At 39.0% G+C, this 4511-nt stretch overlaps 1 protein-coding gene across 1 annotated transcript; it reads left to right on the top strand.

The window, feature by feature from the left end:
• Positions 1-219: 219 nt before the first annotated feature.
• Positions 220-1360, top strand: LOC137730589 (phosphoenolpyruvate carboxylase kinase 1-like). Its single transcript, XM_068469576.1, has 2 exons — positions 220-997; positions 1112-1360. The coding sequence occupies exons 1-2, from the start codon at positions 220-222 to the stop codon at positions 1177-1179; spliced, it is 846 nt and encodes a 281-aa protein (XP_068325677.1). The 3' UTR covers positions 1180-1360.
• Positions 1361-4511: the final 3151 nt, after the last annotated feature.

Raw genomic sequence — 4511 nt, 5'->3', positions numbered from 1 at the left:
GCATTTCTGTAATTCAAAATAACCTCCTGGCGTTTGATTCACCTCGAATCTGCTGCAGCCGTTAGATTCTGTACACGTGGTGCAAGCGAACAGGCGGATTCCATTTATCCGCGAATATTCCGTGGTAAATTTCGGTATATTTTCGCCTATTAAAATCCCACCCAACCCGACAAATTCTTTCCCTTGGACTCCTCAAATCAAACCCGTTACTATTTACTAATGACCGAGGCACTGAAGCGGGACTACCAGCTGTGCGAGGAGCTCGGCCGCGGACGGTTCGGCGTCGTTTTCAAAGCGATCGGAAACGGCGACACTTTCGCCGTCAAATCGATCCACAAGCGAATCGCCGACTCTGGCGACTCGCTCGACGCCCAATGCCTCTTGACGGAGCCCAAGATTCTGAAGCTCCTGGGTTCGCACCCGAACGTTGTCAACCTCCACGACCTCTACGAGGACGACGACCACCTCCACATGGTCCTCGACCTCTGCGACGCGCCCGATCTCTACCGTCGAGTCACTCTCAGGGTCTTCTCCGAGTCCGAGGCCGCCTCGGTCATGACTCAGCTCATGCACGCCGTCGCACACTGCCACAGCCTCGGCGTCGCGCACCGTGACATCAAGCCGGACAACATCCTCTTCGACGGCCAGGAACGGCTCCGGCTCGCCGATTTCGGATCGGCCGAGAATTTCAGCGAGGGGGAGAAGATGAGCGGCGTTGTCGGAACGCCATACTACGTGGCGCCGGAGGTGGTGGCGGGAAGGGAGTACGGTGAGAAAGTCGACGTCTGGAGCTGCGGTGTCGTTTTGTACATAATGCTGGCCGGGTTCCCGCCGTTTTACGGCGAAACGGCTGCGGAGATCTTCGATGCGGTGCTAAGAGCGAATTTGAGATTTCCGGCAGGGGTTTTTAACTCCGTGTCGGCTGCCCTTAAGGATTTGTTGCGGCGCATGCTGTGTAAGGACGTTTCTAGAAGGTTCTCGGCTGAGCAAGTCCTCAGTAAGTTGTCTAAGCTGTCCATTTTTGTTTGATTAGTTTCAGATGATCATCCGTTTGGATTGTTTAGTGGAAAATGGAAAATGGGAAAACTGATTTGGGGCTGTTTGAGTACAGGGCATCCATGGATTACAAGTGGGGGAGGACTAGGAGGGGGCCAGAGCTGTGGGCCTGTGGCTGATTAAGCGGGAATCGCTATGGATTAAGATGGTTAATTAAGCCGGGTTATGGATAATTACAAATTAAGAGAAAGATTATATGGATGTTTTGTAAAGCTACGGGCACTAGTAGTAGCTACTGTAAATATATATGATATCTGATGACGATGATGGTGTCGGAAGAAAGGAGAAGAAAAAGAAAAAAAAAAGGAGCGACCTTTTTATCTGCGCTTTGAAAATGGTCGGAGTGTTTTCTTTTCTTTTGTTTTCTGTTGAATTTATTATAATATGGTTGGATATGTGTAATGAGAGCTTCGGAGTTTCCTATGATTGTTTCTTATATGTGAATTTTTCGTTCTGTGTAATGCAAAGTGGTTTAAAATCATTTACTAAAATCTTCGATTCAATGTTACTTAGTATTACGATTTATTGATATTTCTTTTTACTTGTAAGTGAGAGCTTTTAGGTTCGATTATCACCAAAGACGAATTTGAACTGTATTATTGCTAACATATTGTGAGGTTAAGCTTACTTCTTCCTCATTAATTCGATTCTCACCAAAGACGAATTATTTTTACGTTAAATGATAGACATCCTTCTTAAGGCTCTGTAATGCACTTACGTGATCAAAAACATTTAGATTGAAGGTTACTCTAGCAAAAAATCCATCCAAATCTAAAAGTGTAGAATCATCTAAAATGAACAAAAAAAATGATGGTTCATTAGTAAAGTTACAATGAAAATGCAAGCAATTAAACATCTAAACAATTGTCGATTTAGTCAATTTTAGAATGAATAATCATTGAAAGAGAATTTGAAACTTAAATGTTTTCGACCGTATCACTCATCGAAATAAGATGTCCTCAAATTTAAAAAATTGACCAGAGCAGTACACCCAAAGTTCAAATTGATTTGGCCAAAATATGATAGTATATACGTAATACCTTTTTTGTGTACTTGTTGGGTTCCAACTTACAAGATTAGAAGCGTTTAGGGGTTGTATCCAATCTAGTTGCACTAGAATTACTTAACAGATAAGGTAAGATATGAGTAATATGTCTCTCTATCCCAATTAAAAGGGAAAGTCTTTACTCTTAAAAACAATTTGAGGTGACATACAACAGTAATTTTTCGATCAATGGATTTGCTATACTACTATAGCTAATATAGTTGTTGCGTGCAAGTAGAAACCACGTTCATTCTGGATAATGTTCCTTTTTTCTAACAAGAAACTCTTTCAGTGTGAATAATGAAGGTCCCCGTAAGGTTAAGTAGTTAAGAACAATTACGTTTGACTAAATTTTTTTGTGTTTGAGTCATTCCTCCAAAATGTGTCCTTATTTGGACTCCATTTTAAGCAGCTTGATAGTTGATAGAATGGTAGCCAAATAACTTAGGTAAAATGAGTTTATTGTTACCATAATGTTTGATCCAATAATGTATTATAATATTGATAAAAACTTACACATAACATTATTAATCTTGAGTTTAGAATGCCACATGATGGTAAATGCGTTGTACGTATGTTACTATCCCTAACTAGCTAGCTTCTGTTCCTCCATTTGATTACGTGGATGAAGTTTTTTATTTTTTATTTTTCATAGAAGCGATAAGAGTGTTTCATTATTAAGAACAATCAAATACAAGAGGTGCCAGCTGGGTACAATTTTTTCAGTGATCAATTTCTTGATCTGTAGATAGTTCGCACAAGATGCAAAGATTTTAAACACCCTATACGGCTAACACAATCGACCAACACAAACAGAAGTCCCGTGTAAAACTGTCACAAAGACGATAGACGCGACAGTTCTAACACCGGTACCCTGACATAAAGTCATCGACAATGAAGGTACATAAACCACATAAGTGACACAAACAAATCACATGAGCAATACAAAATCGATTACGTGGATGAAGTTGACATAAAAAGGATGGGAAATGTATCATCTCCGGATCCCTTCCTCTTAATTCACCAAGTCAGGGGATCTGGACTATTGAAATTTGAGTCAACGGCTACAAACAGGGGTCCACTTTAAAAGTTATAATAACTTTAGCTATTGAATCAAATTCAATAGACCAAATCCCCAAACTTGATGAATTAAGTGGATAAATTAAGTGGAAAAGATCTGGAAATGATCTCTCTCCAAAAAGATGGTCCCCCCCCCCCCCCCCCCCCCCCCCCCCCTCCTTCTCTCCTAGCTTATGTATGCATAATGATTGCGTGGTGCTAAACAGATGGGCCACCAACCATTCCCATTTCCCATTCTTTGTGAAGATGGTGGGGTAACCATACTCCCCTTTAATCTCCGTACTCCATCCGTAGTTATAATCATAGTGAACTGTACTTTGGCTACTGCAAAATATTCATCTGTGATAAGTTATCTTCGTGGGTAAATTATTTGATGCTTTAGTACATTTGTATGTACCTTGTACTATTGGTTTTGACTAAGGTAAAAAAGATGGTTACGTTTTTGGGCGCAACAACACCAGAATTAAAAATACTTCAAGGGCAACTTTTTTTACGAGGTGGTAAGATGAGTAACATACACTAGCATATGGTAGGTAGAGCACATGTAAGGAAATGACAAGATAATATTATGACATTTTTAGTTTTTTTTTTCCTTCTAATTTTTAGGATAATCACTATTATTACTATTAGGGTGCAGTTGTTGCACCAGATTATATCGGATTAGACTAACTTTAAGGACTAAGCTAAACTGACTTAGAATAGACTAATTTGGACTAATTTAATAAAACGTTTGATGCAGTGTCAGCCTAAAAAACAAAATAATTAACAAAAGACAAAAAACATAATTTTATTTTTATTATTAGTTTTTGCTTCTGAAGCTACTGCTTTTGAGTCAACATAATAAAAAAAGTGAGGGTAAATGAAAAATCAATTACTTTGCTTTTACATAAACTTGCAAGTTTAACCAATTGTTTAATCCAAAATCTCTAAACACAAAATACCCCTCCACCATGAATAACAAAAAAACAGAGAGACTATTCCCACTGAAAGATTCTTGCACCATTTTTTTCTTCAGACTAATCCCACCAGACTTCAAATACCAAACTGATAATTCCAAAGTTAAAACTCCATTTTTTTTCTCTGCTACTTCGAGAAGCTGCAGACAAAAAGGAACAATAATTCAATTTAATATCCAATAGATTTAGTATCCAATAATTAGGAGAGAAATCTCCACTAAATCTGCAGCAAATTGAAACTTTGAAATATTAAAACTTCATAGTAACGGGACTGCGAATAATTCAATTTTCTCAGCCCGCAAATTGCTGCAGATTCTCAACCCACAATTTGGAACTTTGAAATTGTTTTGAATCAGGAAAAGAAGAGGAGGAAG

The sequence above is a fragment of the Pyrus communis genome, chromosome 4 (genome assembly GCF_963583255.1).
Source record: "Pyrus communis chromosome 4, drPyrComm1.1, whole genome shotgun sequence".
In the NCBI taxonomy this organism is placed as follows: domain Eukaryota; kingdom Viridiplantae; phylum Streptophyta; class Magnoliopsida; order Rosales; family Rosaceae; genus Pyrus; species Pyrus communis.
The sequence above is the reverse complement of the archived record's forward strand: the minus strand, read 5'-3'. Positions and strand labels throughout refer to the sequence as shown.

Bases quoted from the DNA above. Each gene is read 5' to 3' on its own strand.
- LOC137730589 (XM_068469576.1), top strand. From the start codon at position 220: ATGACCGAGGCACTGAAGCGGGACTACCAGCTGTGCGAGGAGCTCGGC. The intron at 998-1,111 runs GTAAGTTGTCTA...GTTTGAGTACAG, and splicing joins CTCGGCTGAGCAAGTCCTCA to GGCATCCATGGATTACAAGT.